Raw genomic sequence first — 19,572 nt, forward strand, 5'->3', positions numbered from 1 at the left:
CATCTTAGACTTTTTCCACTCTCGACCTTCTTTTGCCAGAGGAATTTTTACGTGACCCCAGGTATATAATAGGTATACAAATCAAACATTTACTGATAATAAATCATATAGAAATTTATTTTAAAACAATTTCTTTGATATACATATAATTTTACCATTTATTAAAGATGAAAGCAAATTTGCATACTAATGAATGAGATGGATATGCTTGTTTATTTTTATTTAAAGAATTCAGTCTTGGCAGAATACTTGATACTGCAGGACTCAGAACATCTTCGATGTTTTTCAGAGTTAATCAATACTTTGACTTTATAATTGTCAATGCTAAGAATGCAGCTTCACATAAACACATGGTACAAAACGTGAGAAGTATGTTTAGGGCCATTTCAGAAACTGTCGGGAATTCTGTCCTAATCCAAACCAAAATTCACTTAGTAATTTTGTATGTACAGTTAAACAAAAAATTCATAACGTAAAATAGTCTTAAATCTGAGCCCAGGTGTTTCTGGCAACATTCGTTGGCACTGCATGACGTGACGGCATGCGAAGTGCAAAGTGTGCATGTTGTGTGTTTTGAACCAAGGCTGCATTGAGTTGCATGACGCAACATGGGCAAGCACAGCCAGAAATACCTCAGATTTATAACGTGCTTGATTTTGAATTAATTTTTGGTCATTGTGCAGTCAGAACCTTTTACTGTTGCCAAATTTTTCATGACCCACAGTTTAAGAAGCACTGCACCTACATAAGGTCCTTAGGCTACTGCACTAACTTCCTAGTTTCCCTACATCCAGGCTCTCCTCACTCCAATCCATTTACCACATAGCTGCCAAAGTATTTCTCCTGAAGCACATGTAATAACCATGGCATTCTACTCAAGGTTCCCCTGAGGAGACTACAGGATCAAACTTTTTTTTTTCATCTTTAATCTTTTTTTAACTTCTATTTTTTGGTAAGTCTTATAACTTAAGTGCATGCATATCATTTGTTAGTCAGAGATATATATAGGTGGGAGGAAGGGAGATGATCAAAAAAATTTTATTGAAACAATTCTTTGATCAAAAAAGTTTGGGGGGAAAAAAAATGGATTCTGAAAAATTTACCGGTCACAACTTCAACTGCCTCACCAAAAAAAGAAAAAAAATTCTGATCAAAAAAGTCTGGCAACCATTAATCTAACAATTCCAACTATATGAAACATAACTAATAACCCAAGGAAGTAAGAAAGAATTTAAAAGGCCTCTGAAAAGCCCAAATACATGCACTTTACTCAGAGACCCAAACATCAACAGACTAGATTTAGTTCCAAGTCTAACAAGTTCGGAGACATCATGGAGTACTACCCTGGCATACAGGTCTAGATTGTAGCTCTGCTCTACCCTTAAACAGCCTGGAGACCCCAAGTAATTCACTTAATCTCTCTGGGCCTCAAGTTCCTTATCTACAAAATGAGGCCACCAGAATAATTAGTATCTTATCCAGTGATTGCAAAGGTTCCCTTCCAGCTCTAAAAACCTCTGCTCTGTTTTCTTAAACTCAAAGCAGATCAAATGAAGCAAATGAAAGGAAAAAAGCACAGCTAAAGATAAGTAAGCCAACAAGCAGCAAGAAAAGACAATTGAAATTTAAAAAGTGAAGGAAGAAAAATAAAATAAAAAGCAGACACAAGAACTCAAAAAAACTAGGTTTGGGCCCTTTAGGGTCTGGGTATGTGGTACAGACTGCATGATGTGGTGGTGTAACGAGCAGTGGATTTAGGATGCAAGGACCTGGCTTGGAATTTCAGCTCTGCCACTTCGCTGATCCCCCTGAGCTTCACTTTCTGCATTTTGAAAATAAGGAGTCTGAACATCTAAGGTCTCTCCAGCACTAAATCTAAGCCATATCTTACGGCAAACATCCTTTACATACCCAACTATGGCCTGGAGGGCTTCACCTTAAAAGAGATTACAATGACAGAAAGACATAAATGACATGAGTACTTACGAAAATATTTAGTCATTTTTAACCTATGGAAATATAGAATGCATTTCAGGAAGTTCTCCATCAAAAATAATTTTTTAAAACATTGTCACATTGTATACTTAAATTATCTGAAATATATAGTAGGAATAATAATAAATAATAATAATAGCAGCTAACATTTACATGGCACTTGCTGTTCAGTGGTCCAATTCTTCGTGACCCCATGGACCACAGGATGCCAATATTGTCCATGGGATTTTCTTAGTAAGTGATAATGGAGTGGTTTGCCATTTCTTTGTCTAGTGAATTAAGACAAACGGAGGCTAAGTAACATGTCCAGGGTCTGAGGTCACATTTGAACTCAGGTCTTCCTGACTCCAGGCCCAGCATTCTATTCAATGAGTTACCTAGATGCCCCCATAAAGCACTTACTATGTGTCAAGCACTATGCTAAGTGCTTTACAATTATCATCTCATTTGACGTTCACAACAACTGTGGGAAGTAGGTGCTTCTATCACCCTCATTTTACCAATGAAGAAACAGGCAAACAACAGTTAAGTGATTTGCCTAGAGTTACATACCTAGTTACACAGCTTGTAAATGTTTGAGGCTGGATTTGAACTCAGATCTTCCTGACTCCAGGTCAGTGATCTATTCAACCACACCACCTAGCTGCCCCACTTATGTAGTCTCATGCCCAATGCCATTATACATGAGGCATTTGCCTTCTCCCCTTTACTCATTCAAACAAAGTGTGCACACAAAGAATCCACCTGTCTTTATCTTCAAATCCTTACCTGGATTATTCTCATTTACCTATCCAATTATCTGAAGACAGAGTCTGTTTATAACACATACAACAAAGTTAAGACCAAAAAGAAAAAAATTAAAAGGCTACTATTGTGAGATTACAAGTAACTCAGCTTTCAAAGATAATGCAATGACTGTAAATTACCTTCACTTACATGGGAAACTATGGTACTATCTACCTGAAAAATGAAGACTTTCCCACCTGCACATTTGCTGCTTAAAACTAAACCCAAAGAAATCTATGACAAAATGAGCTACCAAAGGTATATGATAAAACATACTCTTCATGGCAGCAAAAACAAACACACACAAAAGCCACTGGAAAGAAAGTGGGTGCTTATCATTTGAAGAACTGCTATGGAAATATAAAAGTCATACAATATTATTGGATCATAAGAAATGAAAGACATGGGAAATTCAGAAAGACACAGGAAGACAAAGGAAATTATGCAAAATAAAATAAACAAAACCAAGAGAACAATATACACAATGACTACAGAGTTGTCAAAACGTGAAAAGGCAACTGAACACAGAATAATTTCAATGAACTATCTTGGTTCCCTGGAACAAAAAAGGAACTTGAAGATGGGGTTAGCAAGAGGCAGGCACCAACAATCTATGAAGAAATAACTGGCATTTTTTAAAAGGCATCAATTTAAAAAAATGAAATCACCACCACTACATACGAGATTTGTAAATACCATTTAAATCTACAAGTTATACACAGCATAGAAGGTATAACAGACCTTGACCTCAAGGCTAGGTATAATATAGATGATAATTCATACACACAGAGTATGGGATGAGATTTGTCTATACAATCTTGATTTTACAGATGTGAAACATGAAGCCCTGAGAAGTCTAATGATACAAAATAAAATGTTTAAGATAAAACAAAACACTAGAAACAAATGCAACAAGGATAAACAGGTTTTCAGTCCTCTCTCTGAGGAGTAGGACCTAAGTATTATCTTGAATCATAAACAGTCAGGGGACATAACATTCATTTTTCCTAGTGCTCTCCTATGTTCAGGTCATCAAGTGTGCGTGCCCACCTGGGTGAACTGATAACTAAGCTAAATTAACTGAAGGATGATGTCTCCTAGCTTTCATGCTCTTTCATAACCTTTTTTCCATTTCCTTCCTCAAAATGCCCATAACCAAGAGAGATTAGATTGGACTACACCATCTATTTAACCTGCATTTCAAGGTGTCAGGTTCACAGATTTTCTGTTCCTTTAAAGTGTGCACTAGCCAACTCAAGACTGTTGTCTGACAGCAGAATACACCTGTTTTGTCAGCACAGGTATTACTCATGGTCAGTTGAAAGTGTTAGCTGAGTAAAACAGCAGATTGAAGAGTAAGCTACTGAGAAGGGATTGCAAAGCATTTAAGCATTACAGACAACCAGGTAAGAACTAAGTAAATGATCTTTCCAAAACAGCACACTATGTTGAGCAAAGCACTTAGTCTGTTGGGCATACTATGAGCACTACTGGTGAACTATAAACATAACAGAAGACCATCATAATGCTTGTATAGGGAGTTAAGAATAATGTCATGGGCTCGTCATAGCAGAGTAAGAGAGGATCTACGGAACACTACTATGTACCCAAGGAATATGACTTGATACTAAAGCATGACAAAATCCACCAAGCTACTTTGTGATGGTGTTATTTTCTTACCGCAAATTTTTATCTGGCTTCATCAGATGCCAAAAACATGGGGTTGGGGGGTGAGAGAAGAGAGACCAACTCACTTAACTATAACTTAAAAAGACAAGTACCTCTGAAAACATTTTTCCACACTAAAACCACCATCCTTTAATTCAGTACAAAGAGATCTATTTTATATAAAATGACAGTAAACAATTTCCCTCTTGATGTCAATTGAAAAATCAGTGGTGTCTTCCTCCAGACAGCACTCAGTAACAGTTACTATACACAACACAAACAGTTTTTCAATATTTCAATTAACTCAGTTATACAGAACACTCATGGTGACAATGAGTTATAAATTGCATAGCCAAGTGAAAAGCATGTGCCAAATTTAACTAAAATGGGCCCCAATACAACACTAAGGGGGCAGCTAGGTGGCAGTGGATAGAGCACCAGCCCTGAAGTCAGGAGGACCTGAGTTCAAATCCAACCTCAGACCAAACATTTGACACTTACTAACTGTGTGACTCTAGGCAAGTCACTTAACCTCAATTGCCTAAAAAAAAAAAAATACAACGCTAAGGCAGATATCACAGTTATATTACCACTGACATGGAAACTTGGAATCCCATCCCCCTCCTCTCATTTGTGAAGGCCCAGTTCAAGTCCCACCAGGCCCATAAAGTCTTTCACTCACTTGATGGAATTCTTGACATTTCAAAGAAATCACAGAATCTTAGGCTTAGAGGAGACCTCTATGTAAGGTGAGATCTGGTACCTGAGCACAGTACCTGAGCAGGATACCTCTCTACACCATCCCCCAAAAGCAGTCATCCAACCTGATTGGAAAATCTCCAAGGATGGCAAACTCACCACCTCCTGGAGCAGCCCATTTTACTTTTGGACAATTTAAACTGTTAGGAAGTTCTCCCTACATTAAGCTGGCATCTTCCATTGCCAAACTTTACATTTCCACATGACAGCCCTTCAAAAAAATCATGTAACTGTTCAAATCAAAAGTCTTTTCTTAGACTTTCTCCTTCTTCACCTCCATGCAACATCTGACACTATTAATCACCTCCCTCCCCTAGGGTTTCCATGACACTCCTATGGCTCTTCTCCTAAATATCTGACAATTCCTTCTCAGTCATCTCACTAAATCATCATCCATGTCGGAGAGACTACAGAAAGAAAAGCAAATTAATATGTTGCGGGTGGAAATATCAACTGATCCAACCATTCTGGAAGGAAATTTGGAATTATAAGAAAATAAGTGAAAACCTAGAGATTCCACTTCTAGACATACACCTCAAAGACAGAAAGATCCCACAAATGCCAAATAGCTGCAGACATTTTCATGGTACCAAAGAAATGTTATAAAAGTAGGTAAAGAGAAATTGGGGAATAGAAATATAAGGGAATTAATGTAATGTGTAAACAAAAGACATATCAATGTTTCAAAATTCTACTTAAAAAAAAAAAGGTTGCCTAACCATTTGCTGGACTTGGTCATAAATGGAATTCTTTTTGAGGTAGAAATTGAATTAGATAGCCTGAGTCTCACCCTCCTTCCCCAACCCAGGAATTCTGCAGTTTTTTAACAGATACATCCAGTATACTTGGCCTGAGTATCCCTTTGGTGGAGAAGGTTGATTTGTATTAAAAAGTCCCTGTTTCTTTTTGATATGACTCTATATACCAATTCAATTCAATCTAACAAACACTGATCAAATGCTGACTATGTCTAACCCACTGGGGACAAAAAGACAAAAAGTTAACAATAACTGCCCTCAGGGAAATAATCTTCTGATATCAATCAAATTTCTCAAGGTTTCCATACTACAGAAAGAATGTGATGAGAGCCAATACAAACATTCTAATTTGGCAGTTATATTTCTTATTATAAATTAATAAATGAACTTCTAACATGCAAATCATCTCTTCCCAAGCAGATGAAGAAATAAAATAAAAATTTTCAATAAATAATGCTGAAAACCAGACAGTGGATAGGGGCATGGATGCCTGGCATGACAGAGCCTGAGTGTCATAACCAACATTAGTGGAGCTTATTAATTAACAAGCATTTATTAAATTCTGTTATGGTTGTTCAGTTGTTTCAGTTGTGTCCAGCTCTTTATGGACCTCTGTCCGTGGGGTTTTCTGGGCAAAGATACTAGAGTGGTTGGCCATTTCTTTTTCTAATTTTATTAAATACTTGTTGATTTATTAAGTGCTTATGTACTGACAACTGCAGGATTCAAATACAATATGCAAAGGGAAATGTATAAAAAATGAAAATACCTACTCTTAAGGAGCTTACATTATAGTGGAGAGACAAGTACATATATGTAAGTACATAGAATAAAAAAAATACGAAGAAGAAACATGGCATTTAAACATAAGGTAGTTAGGAAGCAAGGGCACTAAGAGTTGATAGAATCAGGAAAGTTTTTTTGTTTTTTTGTTTTGCAGAAGATGGTGCTTGAATTTCATTTAGAAGGAAGACAGGAATTCTGTGAGGCACAGGTAAGGAGGAAATGCATTCCAGGCATCATCACCCAATCAAGATTCTAATGGCTGTAGTCTATGGACCTCCAGGACTCTCTCCTTTCTATCTCACTGAATTCATGGCCTTTCCTCTCCAACTCCTTCCTTTATGTTAGGAGATTTCAACATAATTATTGATACTCCCTCAAACACTCTGCTTCCCAATTCCTCACCTTACTCATTTCCCAAGATCTACTCCACCCCATCTCAGAGACGGTCAGACCCTTATCTTGCCATCATTTAAAAATGTTCCACTTCTATGTTCATGAAGTCTGAAATTCCTTTACTTGATAACCGTCTGTTGTCATTCCACTTCTCCCTCTTCCTTGCCACCCCAAACCTTATTCTTCATCCTTAATGCAAACTACAATTCTTCCATCCCTCAGTTTTTTCACTTCTGAACTGTCTATACTCTCCCTCTTTCCCCAGCTTGATCCCTTAGTGAAAGAGTTCAACTCTACTCTAGCCTCTTCATCCTCTCAATCAGCAAGGCTCACAACCTAGAAGTCAGAGGAGAAAAGGGGGCATATAGGAGAGACGTTGCAAAGGTGTGATCCACCAGCCTTAGCAATACATGAGGAGTTGAGGAAGTGAGCCTGAGGGACTGGGAGGAAGGCATTGCCCTCCATACTAACAAGGAAGTTAGGAGGGGGGAGGAGCATGGAGGGAAAAGATAGAATTTGAACCCATGTCCAAGTCTGGACCTCCAAGTCTATTTATTAAATAGCCATCAGCTTATAAGTTTCTAGCTAAAATGGCTTAGGATAAGAAATGTGGCAAATAGAATGGTATCTATCCAAGAAGAACCAAATCAATTCCTTTTTAAGGTTTTAGACACAACCTATCCAAAATGCAAGCCTAATTTTTCCCAAAAGTTGTCCAAAAAAATGTAAGCTTTAATTCTAAAACACCAAGTTAATAAGATCCAAAACACAAGGAGTCTCATCATTCAGTAAAACAAAGAGAATACTGTTCTTAATGGTAGTTCAAGGTCTTAATCCCTACCTATGATTCCACATAAAATATGGAGAGACTGGCTGAGTAAGTCCACTATCCTTTCTCTACACTGCTTTGGGCAACTATACCAAAGAACCACAGAAAGTTCTGAGAGCTGGGAGGCCCTTAGTGGCCATCCCATTCACTCTGATCTGTATCTTTTAGAAGATACCAGGCAAGTAATCATCCAACCTAAGCTTGAAGTCCTCAGATTGGGGAAATGCACTAACTACCTCCTGAAGTAGGCCCATACTACTTCTAGATAGTTCACACTGTTAGGAAGCTTTTTCTTTATATGGAGTCTAAATTTGCTTCTGATGTTTTGACCAGTTGGGCAGCAGAATTATCAGTTTACTCTAGAGAAAATATGGACAACACCTAGAATCTTAACTACTTTGCTTTTGGATATAAACTTGCACTCCTCTCCCTACCCACCATGAAATGATCTACTGTCCTTGACTGAAGGAACTTAAACACAGAAGCTATGCATGGGAATTTCTGGGTAACTAACGTTTTGGTACTTTGTGGTTTTCCTGGAAACATGATTATTTCTTCTCCTTTAAATTCACATGTACAGTCCAAGTACTCCTAAAATTCCTAAGACTTTCTATTAAGAATTCAATTCTAGGCATTCTTGAAATAGTTTTCAAAGACACCGGCTCCCTTGTATTCCCCTGGAAATGGAGTAACTGAGAAAAATTACAATGTTACTCCAAATGCATGCAAAAGGTGGAGCCAGAAATGACATTCAACACGACTCTCACAACTCTGCTATGAGGCCTGGCCACTGTATAGATGCTCCTTTCTTTCCACCAACCATGCCATTGACATCAAGGCTGTTTTTTCAAAGATTTCATCAAAGACTAGACTTCTTCTGCAAAGCTGCCTTTGAATTAAATGTTGTGCTAACCAAAAAATTCCTCCGAGGAAGGGATTTCATAGGTGTCTAAAATAAAGGCTTTTCAGAGGGTTTTTGAAAGCCCAACTTCTGTGAAGACATAAAAGTTGATACTCTGGCTGTCTTCAATCTTCCTTGTCATCTGTAACCAGAATCCGGGGCTTTCAAAGCTCTGCACCGAGCTTTCAATGAGGTCTCTTTCTCAAGTCACAACCAAAGTTTGTCTTCCCAATTAAAGCAGCTATTAAAGGCCAACTTGTAAAAAACAACATTTAATTGGAAAGCGAATCACCTAACTGTAAGAGGCAGACACGTTCTCCAATTAAAAATCTGACAATGTCTAGCAAAACTAAAATAGCATCTCCAAAATGCCAGCTTGCTTATTTTACATGTAAAAAGGCTGCTTCCACGAACTTCAGACCAAACAAAAGGTTAGGAAAAATCAATATATAGAGAGGTGAATGTCTTCTGTATAGGGGAAAAAAAAAAACAAAAACAAAAACAGCAGGTAGCCAACACTCTGTCCATCCAATTAGTTCCATTTTGAAAGGCTAGTAGCAAGGTTAAACAACCAAAACTTGATCTAATGGCTGCACTTTGACCCAACATTCTTTTGGTATGTGACTAAATTTTAAGAATCCCCTCTCTCTTATCCTGTTTAGTTACTTCTATGGTTCTCTCAAAATAGCATTTTACAGATCTGAGGTCATCCCCATGCCACTATATTTCACTTTGGGAAAGAATAAATATGAATATTTCCCCAAAGAGTTTTACAAATAATGCCAATTTTCCCCAAAGTCCTCCAGGTGCTTTACATATATGCACCTGCCCAGCACTATAATTATACTCTGTCTATCCCTTCAATAGGATTCCTTAGAAAAAAGCATTAAAATCTTATAGGTAAGGGACCAAGTCCTCCAGGTTCCAGCCAATCAATCAATAAGCATTTATTAAGTGCCCACCACGTGTCAGGCACTATGCTAAGCACTGGGAAGACAAATAAAGGCAAAAGATAGCCTCCCCACCCCCACAAGAAGCTTACAGTCTAATGCGGGAGACAACATGGAAACAGCTATGTACAAACTACAGAATAAATAGGAAATAGTCAACAGCAGGAAGGCACTAGAATTAAGAGGGACTGGAAAAGGTTTCCTGTAGAAGGTAGAATTTTAGCTGGGATTCGAAGAAAGCTAAAGAAGCCAGGAGGTAGAGACATGGAAAGAGAGCATTGCAGACATGAAGGACAGCCAGTGAAAATGCCCAGAGACAAGAGATCGAGTGTCTTGTTCAAGAAACAACAAGAAGAAGGCCAGTATTATGAAGGCAGGAGAATGCTAAGTGTAAGAAGACTGGAAAGGTATAGGAAAGGGCTACATTAAGACAGAGCAGAGGATTTTATATTTGATCGCGAAGGTGATAGGGAACCACTCCAGTTTATTGATGGGAATGGGGGAAGGGAGTGTGAATAACATAGTTAGACCAGAGCTTTAGGAAAATCACTTTGATCACTTTGACAGCTGAGTGGAGGATGGATTATAATGAAGAGACTTGGGACAAGCAGATCAGGCCTCTACAGTAGTCTAGACAAGAGGTGATGACAGTCTACACCGGGGAGGGGTGGTAGTGGCAATACTTCCACGTCACTGACAGGAAATAAATTTTGAGACACAGTGATGGGCTCATGGAAATTTTGAAGAGAATTATTATATACGAGACCTACCTTTGGAAAAGCTGAGTTTAAGTAAATAACTTATCTGGGCAAACCCAAAAGCTGCTGGGGAAGAGGGGGAGAGAATAACTTTCCTTGCTTTATATAAATATTTCTTGACTCCCAGAATCAAATAATCTCAAGAGGTGGTAGCAATCTCAGATGCCATTTAATACAACCTGTACCTGGACAAGAGTAAACTTTACAATATGGCCAAGAAATGGTCATCTTGCTCCTGAATCAAGACCTCCAATGAAGGGGACGCCCACTATATCCAAAGAAACTCATTCTACTTGTGGATTGCTCTATCAGGATCAGTTTTGTTTTTCATCTTAATCCTAAACCTGACTCTTTGTTAACTTCCACCCATTTCTCCTTAGTTCTGCCCTTAGTTACACGTGATAGCCCTTCAAATACCTGAAGACAAAGTGTATGTGAAACCAACCAGCTTCACCCTTGCAAACTTTCTCTACTCCAGACTAAATATCTACTTCCTTCAAATGATTCTCAAATAACAGGGACAAAGTGCACTTCATTATCATCACTATGCTCCTCTGAATGCTCTCTAACTTGGCAATGCATTTCCTAAACTAAGGCAATCCAAACTGGACACAGTATTGCACCAAAATACAATCTCCTCCTTAAGTCCAAGACCAAAGGTTCATAATCTTTTTACTATCAGGACCTCTTTGGCAGTTTGGTGAAACAATATGGACCCCTTCTCAGACTGATGTTTGTAAATGAATAAGACACATAGGATTACAAAGGAAACTAATTCTATTGAAATACAATTACCCAAATATTGAAAAAACAAATCCCAGGGCCCAGGTTGAGAACTTGCATTCTATGCTACTCCTAGTGAAGCTTAAGACTGAAGCAGCTTTTATGGACACCCTGGCACTGTTGTCTCATCAAATATAAGTCACTAAAATCCCCAGGACTTCTAAAGACAAATGCTGCCTAGACATGCTTCTTCCCTCTTGCACTCAGGAAGATGATTGTTTTTAATCCAAGCATAAGATTTTTTTACTTTTCTCTATTAAATGAGATTAGATTTGGCCCAACATTTTATCCTGTTGAGACAATCAGGACCATTATAGTTTCCCCCTTGTTAGTTCTCCACTTTCTTAAGGATGAAATTACCATTAAGTCAAGTCAAGAAGTTATTAGCTACTCTCCTTTTGGCAGTTAGAAAACTACAGCAGATGCCTTGATAAACTGAAATCCCCTATCACTACCACACAGTGGCTCTATGCCAAGCTTGTGATACTTCCTGAACTCCTCATCTATTTCCTTTTTGTTTGAACAGTTTGTATGGCAATATTCTTTTAATTTCTGCCTTTGTTAACCCAAATGCTCTCTACCATGTTTTCATACTCAAGTTCTTGAACTTCTTCACTGAGTATATCTTCTTAACATACATTGCTTCTCTTTCTTTTGCCTATGCTATTTCTTTTGAATAAGCTATGACCTTCCAGAGTCATATTCCAGTCATTGTTTTCACTCTACCAAGCTTTAGCAATACCCATGAGGTCAAACTTGTCTCCTGCACAGAATAACAAAATGTCAGATTCAGTAGGAACCTCAGTGGAAATTTAGTCCAACTCATACCCAGAAAAGAACCCTTTCTACAACATAACTGACAAGTGACCATACTGTGTTTTCTGAAAACTTCTAATAAGGTCTCCGAGTAGTTAGGCTTTCTGGTCCATCTTGATGCCTCCCTATATCCCTTCCATATCTCAACTTTCCACATCACAGTTTCGATATATCACAGGTCAGCATAAGAAATTAAACGGGAATTTGGGGGGAGTTTTGTGGAAGCCACAGACAACACGAAAAGACCAGCAGAAAACACAGGAAAAGTTTAGAAACTCAGAAATGCATAAAATATATGTATAGTATTGTATAAGATCAACATATTTTATCTTTTAATATCACAATAATTCAGACTTCTTCTCTAGTATGAAGAAAGGATCAAAAAATTTTATGGGAATTTTCCAGATTGTGGGAGCACTGCCTCCCTAACCCCTACAATATGGAAAGGATTAACTGTAACTTGTGTGTTAGGAATCCGAGGTGATAGGTTTTGTTAGAGCTCTTTTCTTGACTTTTGTTTCTTGTGAACTTTTGGGTATTTCTCCTGATTTTCTCCATCCTATACTGAGCTACTCTCTGTGGCATCTAGCTTGGCAGTCTTCCCCTCCTGTTGTTGTTGTTGTTGAATCATTCAGTCACATCACAACAATGTGACTCCATGGACCTTTGTCCATGGGATTTTCTTGGCAAAGACACTGAAGTGGTTTGCCATTTCCTTCTCACAGTATGCCCCCATTTTACAGATGAGGAACTGAGCCAAAGAGAGGTTAAGTGTTGCTATTCATCTTTTGTTCTCAAAAAGGACTAATGTCATCATGAGTCTGATGTCCTAACCTGTGTGTGGCTATGAGCAGGGCTGAGCAGTGCAAGGTCATCAGCCTCACTCTCTCCTCCACGCATGGAAGTCCAGTGGCAAGATAAAAGTCAAGACAAGTGGCAAGGGCCCAGGATGCAGTTGGAGACCTTGGCCTTTCTAAATTAAGGTCTTTCTCAGGTCTAAGTCTATCTGAGATGGAGCTCATTCAAAGACTGAGGACTAGGTAAGAGTTACAACAAAAGATGGCTCAATTCACCAACAAAAAGATATCAATATGGGAGGTCAAGATCCTCAAAGTTTCTGGCCAGAACAGAAAATAATTGCTATTGCCAGTCTTTTCAAGCCATCAAAACGAAACAATGAGCCACAAAGGCTTGGGTTGGGGTCATTATCGGCCATTCAAAGAAAGCCAGAGTGTTTGGGTTTTATGTGGAGTCAAGTAGCTCCATTTAAAACACAAAGAGCTTTTTAATAACCTGTCTTTCTGAAGCAATATTTCAAGAAATCAAAAATGAAAACCACGAAAGACAAAAAGTAAACTGTCCCAGCTTCTTGAAAAAGAATATTAATAAATAAAATAAATAAGGAGGAGGAGGAAGAGAAATAGCCGCAGCCCCCAACTTCTCTCAGATAACATGGTAAAGAGAGTTATCTCCTATGAACCTAGCTCACTCCTTCCCACAAATACAGCTTCCATGGGAGGAGTAAGCTTAAACTTAGACCACCATCATTGTAATGAGGCACATGTTTAAGAAATATGTGTCACAGGGGCAGCTAGGTGGCCCAGTGGATAGAGCTCTGGCCTTGAAGTCAGGAGAACCTGAGTTCAACTCCGGCCTCAGACACTTGACACTTACTAACAGTGTGACTCTGGGCAAGTCACTTAACTCCAATTGCTTCACCAAAAATAAAGGGAAAAAAAAAGAAAAAAAAACTGTGTCACCCCATTTAACTCACAACACCTGCTCTGGAAGTCCTCTCTGTGCAGAGACTTCTCGCAGAGCTCCTGTTGTAGTTCATCCGTCTTTCTTAAAGAGGACCAATGACATTACAAGCGTGATGTCTGAATTTGCTCACGAATTGCACATGAGTGGGGTAGAACTTCACAATCCTCAGCTTCACTCTTTCCTCCAGAGTCATCAAATTTCAGTGGCAAGAAAAAGATCAAGATGACCGGCACTGGCCCAGGATGCCAGGGGGTTAAATGACTTGCCCAGGGTCACATAGCTGGTGTCTAATGCCTCATTTGAACTCAGATCTTCCTAAAACCCAGCCCTTCCTCTACTTCTTCCATTTAAAGCCCGTGCACTAACACTTGCAATATCACTCATGTCTAAGTTTTCTACAGCATACTGATTTTACTTTTTGAAACACCTAAGAGATCTAACCTCAGCACAGGAGCAAAATGAAGCCCTTTTATGCTTCTCTACAATCCTTTTTTTCTCCATCATGTGGATATGAATCTATAGCTAATTTTTACAACCTAGAACAGGAGTTCCCAACCTTTTTGGTCCACATGCCCCTTGGCTTTCCATAAACATTTTCAATATGAGATGAAACAAACTCTAAAATTTGCCATGAATATGGCACATAAGAAAAACTCTGCACAGCCCCCTTGACAAGCTTCTCATGATCCACAGGGGAACTGCAGGTTGGGAATACCTGCCCTAGACAAACTAACCCAGCTCATCTCAGCAATATCAAAGTCCTGGTCACTACACTCCCAATTCTGCATGAGAATCTGCTATTTGGAATGTTTTCTGATTCTTATCAGAGCTTCCCACTCATGTGGAAGACCTAGAAAGAAGAGTCCTTACACTATGACTTGTTTTGTGATGGTTAGTACTGATGGGGCACTAATGACTCCTAGAAGGCCCTGGACTTTCCCACGTGGCCCAGGTCCCTGGCGTTCACCTGGCGCACCTGGCCCTTCCTAGTTCCTTGAATTGTGGCTTTGACCCTTCCCCAATCTCCAATTCTCTGTTACCTCTAACTTAGCCCAGCCCTTCATTGTCTGTTACCTCTAGATCACCCAGGCCACTTCTCACCGTTCATTCCATTTACACCCCTTCCACGTGGCCCAGGTCCCTGTTGTTCACCTGGGGTACCTAGCCCTTCCTGGTCCTTTTCCCCAGACTATTTTGCCACTCCTAGATCACATCCAGATCTTCCCATAGTCTTCTGTATAAAAGGTCCATCTTGCCTCCATTAAAGTGCTCAGATTCCTTAAGAGTCTGGCCAAGTAGTATCCTCAATACAAAGGCTCAGATTCTTAAAATCTGGCCAATACCACAGATTCTTAAAATCATACCCACCTCAGTCAGTGTTTTAATAAACCTTGTCTCTGACTGAAAGGAGGTTTGTGTCAATTTCATTCAAGGCAGGACCCGCATCTTTTGCCCTTGAAATTAGGGGTTCCTACCACCCCTAGACGTCAACACTATGGCAAAAACAAATATGAAAATGCTCAGTTATATTCTTTCAGTTCATTAACAAGGTCACCAGGGAAACCACCCTAATACACAATGTGCTTCAGCTACAACCTTTGGCAGAGAATTTGCAAGTGGTTAAAGACAGGATGGACAAGTTTGATCCAGGTTAGCAAGAAGCATTGGAATAGTCCCAATGGAGTGGGTTCTACCAATAATTCAAAATGTATTTTCATTGGAGCAGTAAAACTTTTACCTAGAAGTACCTAAAAAATATCTCTCTTGTCATTCTCTCCCCATTCTTCAAAGTGATTGATGTCACTGTTCTCTCATCTACAGACATTGACGTTTTCCCCAGTTATGGTATGGGATAGAAATAGAAATATAATTGCAATGGAAAGAAAATGAAGGACAATAGGCAAGATTCCTGAGTGCCACTCAGGAGGATAAAAACTTTATACCAGGACCCACACTTCTAGATAATGAGGTAAATATTCAATCCTCATCCCCAGTTCATAATATAATCACCCAATATAACACCATGTGCATGTACTCCCTTTCATCCTCAGCTTTTGACAGAAAGCATTGTCCCTTTGGTCTAGAGTAGACAGAGACACAAGAAGGAACAGTCAGTAACACACAATGGCAAAGAAATCAAAGTGAACAAATTCCCAGGCCCGAAGTATGATACTACTCAAGGATTTTTGAGCAGATAGGCAGATTACCAGCTGCTTCATATTCAGTATGAATCTGTATGCTACAATAGCCTACCCTTCTCCATCCTAATCTTACTACACAAACAGTTTCCCCCAGTTGCCTTTGCCCAATAGACAAGAGCAGGGTCCTGAGAAGTTGAATGGGAATCAGTTTCACAATAGCGACGTCATGTTCTAACCAGTATAAAGCTAACCAGCAGTATTTGAGGAAGCAAATGGAGAATTATTTCTCCATCTCTCATTTGAAATCCTTCTCAATTATCAAAACTTCTAGCCCCATACTTAGGGCAATTGTGGGATGTGAACTGACTAAAAAAGAGATTCTTGTTAGATAGAAAAGAGGGACAGCTAAGCATGAGGGGAAAATATAGGTCATTGGAACTGAAACATCAGTCCTGGTAGATGAAATTGAATGAAACATCAATACTGAATACATTACCTCATATATAGTAGGCACTCAATAAATGTTGGCTGAGTAATGAATGAATGAATGAATAAAGGATCCATGAAGTTTTTTTTTCCAACTTTGAGATTCCATGAAATCAAGAATCTCTTATTATGCAATCTTATTATGCAACTGTGACTTCATCTCACCATAAGTTCAGAATCCTAGAGATTCAAATAGCCATTTTCCTAACTTCTAGTTCTTACCCAATGCCTTAATACAAAAAAGGAGCAACAAAATATGGGAGAAGAAAAGGAAATGAGAAACCTTTCCATCATACCCAAGACGGTTAATTTTCTCCTCTTCAGGAGGCAGAAACCCTACACTAGTCTTAAATCATGTTCTCTAGAATCTATTTTGACCAGGCAAGTATAGACTCATTCACAATAATAATGTAAAATCATCAGAAACTCTCTGATACTACTTTGAGGCACTATAGCTAGTTGTTTTTTTTCTTCAAATGATCACACTCTTATCACAAAGGCACCTGGCAGATGATAAAAACATTCTACTAAACAAAAAAAACAAAGACCCACAGTTGGCATGGGTAAATTGTGCATCAGCCTTAATCAGTCACTGTGCATTATACCAACCTAACCATGACAAACAAAAACACAGCAATTCTTCAAGTGCACACATTTTTAATTCTTACTGTCTTAAAAAACACACATACAGGGGGTGGATTTCAGGTCTTCACCCCCCTCAAACTCCTCCCTTGCACCCCAAAATCACAGCAAAAAGATTAGAAACCAATGGCAACATTAAAGGCAAATGCTTCTTCACACTTGTGGAAACTGTGGAAAGATGAAAATGTTCTAATGTTACAAATCTTGATCCTCCTCCCGGTTTTCTGCAGCATTACTTTCACAAATACGTTCAGAAAATTTCAGTGAATTGGATAAATGGGTTTAACGTATGATTTCCTTAAAGCCAGGGACTTGGTCTTATCTATCTATGGATGCCACTAAGTGCCAACCACATAATGGGTACTTAATAAACATTTTTTGAAAGAATAAATGAATGTGTGGCATTTAATCTATTAGTGTCATCTACTAGGACAATCATGGGCTTTATTTTTACAGGGTTGTTTTTTTTTTAATTGGGAACACCTCAGTGCAAATTCAAATATTAATCTTGAAAAGAATTATCAAGTGAATAAAAAAAAAGGTGAGGTTTATTCCCACCTCCTCTAAAAAACTTTTTATTCAGCATGTTTTTACACTTAAATCTTGTTACTCAAACCTGTCCAGGCAGAAACACAAAACGGAATCACTCTAGGGCATGAGAAGCTTGGAATGAAACTGACTAGCTGCCAACACGAAATAGGCCTATTTACCTTCTCTGAAGTAAATGATGGACTAGGTAAGCCTAACAGCTCCCACTGAAACAGAGCCTTACTACTTTAGGTACTTTATGCCATTTGATCTTGGAAGAATGGATTCCTTCTTTCCTCCTCACCCCCCACCCCCTTTCCCAACCAATTCACTTCGACTTGACCGCTGTGTTACTTACAAGGCCTAACACTAAGAAATCAAACACAAGGCCCAAGGCAGTAAAATGTATGGAATTTGTTAAGGGGACAGGCTGGGTGGAGAGTGGAAAGGATGTGATGGAAGTACAACAACTTAAGATGAGTATGCTCACGTATTCCTCTCATCAAGAGTTCTTGTATTTCAAACCTGTGGCCCTGGGCGGGAGGGGGTGAGCCAGGGCAGCTGCTACAACTCTGACACGGGCCTCAGAGATTCCCAACACTCAGGCAACGGTTGCAGATCACCCTCCCTGAGCTCCACTCCTGCAGCTCGGCGTTCAGGGCCCCAGATACATGTGTGGATGGATAGATGGATGAATGGATGGATGGAAACCCCTTGGTTTTCTGTCCCGTGTTCCCAGCTAGCCTTGCTGGGGGCTGAGGCCCCCTGGGAGGCCGAGGGACCTCAAGGGGGACCCCTGCCAACCGTGGGGATTGGGGGAGGCAGGGGACGCCTTCCCTGAGACGAGCTTCCCATCAGTGGCGGGGAGGGAGGCGAGGGAAAGGTCCAGAGGATGAGAACCACTGACAGCCCTTCCCCTGTCCCTTAGCCGGGGTCCAGACACCCCGGCCCCCGGCCCCTGAGTGCGGCCTTCTGCCTCTGGCCTCCCTCACCTGATCACGGAGATGAGCAGGCCCGAGGGGTCTTTGCTTTTGCTGACTGTGCTCCTGTACTTTCCACCAGCTGCTTCTGCCGCCATCTTGGTACGGGGCGGGGGGGGTGGGGCAAGAAGTGAGGAGGAGGGAAGAAGCGGAAAAAGGACGCTCAACCACTGAGCGCTAACCCGTTAGAAGTTTTCACCAATCGCATGAGAGCAGGGGCGTTGCTGTACGCCCAAAAATCCAATAGTGAAAGTGAGAAGGCGGAATCAGCGGTCTCAATATTCTGTGGAGCGGCAAGCCCTTTTCCCCAAAGCATGTTGGTACTTGTAGTTCTGTCAATGAACCGTGAATTTCTGCTGTCAAGCTCATTTCTCTCTAGCATGCATTGTAAGCGTGGGAAAATTAATCCAATGACTGGTTCATAAAGCTCCTGATCAGTGTTCTTCATTTATTTTTTATTCCAGTCTTAATTTTTTTTTCATTATACTTGATCTTAATGTTTTTCACGTGATTTTTTAGGTCTTTGTGGAGTTTTAAAAATTAGTATCCTCTTGTCCGAGGAATTCTCAAAGGTAAAAAATCCAAAGGGACAAAAGTTTTGGTATATCCCTAAACTGTCAGAATCTTGTTCTCTAGGAATTTGATTTTTGAAAATTTAAGACATTTTAACTCAAGACAATTGTGTCTAAAACCCAAGAGTGTATAAAATTTAATAAAATGCAAATTTCTCTTTGGGATATTAAAATTATATTTTTAATTCTGATTTTTTTTTGGTTGTTTAATTTACATATTTGTTTTATGCCAATGTTCCAGCATCTCCGGATAAAGCTAAAAACACACAGACGGAGA

At 39.4% G+C, this 19,572-nt stretch overlaps 1 protein-coding gene across 2 annotated transcripts in view; it reads right to left on the bottom strand.

Moving 5' to 3' along the window:
• The window catches only part of EXOC4 (exocyst complex component 4), an 860,605-nt gene extending 841,756 nt beyond the window's left edge, over nucleotides 1-18,849 (bottom strand). The window contains exon 1 of one of the 2 annotated variants that reach the window (XM_021002278.2): nucleotides 18,736-18,849. In XM_021002278.2, coding sequence (XP_020857937.1) covers nucleotides 18,736-18,821 — 86 coding nt within the window. In that variant the 5' untranslated portion in view covers nucleotides 18,822-18,849. The remainder of the gene's footprint in view (nucleotides 1-18,735) is intronic. The other variant, XM_021002279.2, reaches the window with a different exon arrangement.
• Nucleotides 18,850-19,572: the final 723 nt, after the last annotated feature.

The sequence above is a fragment of the Phascolarctos cinereus genome, unplaced genomic scaffold (genome assembly GCF_003287225.1).
Source record: "Phascolarctos cinereus isolate Bilbo 61053 unplaced genomic scaffold, phaCin_HiC Scaffold_1;HRSCAF=81, whole genome shotgun sequence".
NCBI classification, from domain to species: Eukaryota; Metazoa; Chordata; class Mammalia; order Diprotodontia; family Phascolarctidae; genus Phascolarctos; species Phascolarctos cinereus.